This window comes from Penaeus monodon, chromosome 27 (genome assembly GCF_015228065.2).
Source record: "Penaeus monodon isolate SGIC_2016 chromosome 27, NSTDA_Pmon_1, whole genome shotgun sequence".
Classification (NCBI taxonomy): Eukaryota; Metazoa; Arthropoda; class Malacostraca; order Decapoda; family Penaeidae; genus Penaeus; species Penaeus monodon.
The window spans coordinates 3,325,430-3,325,915 of NC_051412.1; the positions used below are offsets into that span (position 1 = coordinate 3,325,430).

General features: G+C 61.3%; 1 protein-coding gene across 1 annotated transcript in view; it reads left to right on the forward strand.

The window, feature by feature from the left end:
* Nucleotides 1–67: 67 nt before the first annotated feature.
* LOC119590549 (gamma-aminobutyric acid receptor subunit gamma-4-like) overlaps nt 68–486 on the forward strand; it is a 24,606-nt gene continuing 24,187 nt past the window's right edge. The window contains exon 1 of the mRNA XM_037939206.1: nt 68–439. Coding sequence (XP_037795134.1) covers nt 399–439 — 41 coding nt within the window. The 5' untranslated portion in view covers nt 68–398. The remainder of the gene's footprint in view (nt 440–486) is intronic.

Genomic DNA, 486 nt, shown 5'->3' on the forward strand with positions numbered 1-486 from the left:
AGCGCTCAACCCTCGCCCATCTCATCCTCTCCCTTACGCCGCCCACCCGGGACGCCCATAATGCCCACCCTCGCCCTGCCAGTCCTTCCCCGACGCTCGTGCCCGAGGGTAGCCAGCCGACCTCCTGCCCGATCGACACAGCCCACGGATCCGGACGGGGCGAGCGAGCGGCCGTACGCAGCGGGTGTTTCGAGAGTGTGGTTCTTAGGGCGTGACGCGTGCGGGTCGTTGGTGGAGCTTGGGTTGACCGAGTGTCTTTGTGGAGCTTTCTGGGTGACTTGGTGGAGCTCTCTGGGTGGATTGGACGCATCTCTTTATCGGCGACAGAGCGTTTCCGAAGAGCGAGGACTCCCAGACGCGATCGACGGGGAAAAAGAGGGAAGGACAGAGCGATAAGGATGGCTTTCAGGCTGTGGCTTTCGGCTTCGGTCCTCTGCTGGTGAGTGACTTCTTTGCTCCTTTGGTAGGGCTTTTTGACGAACGTAA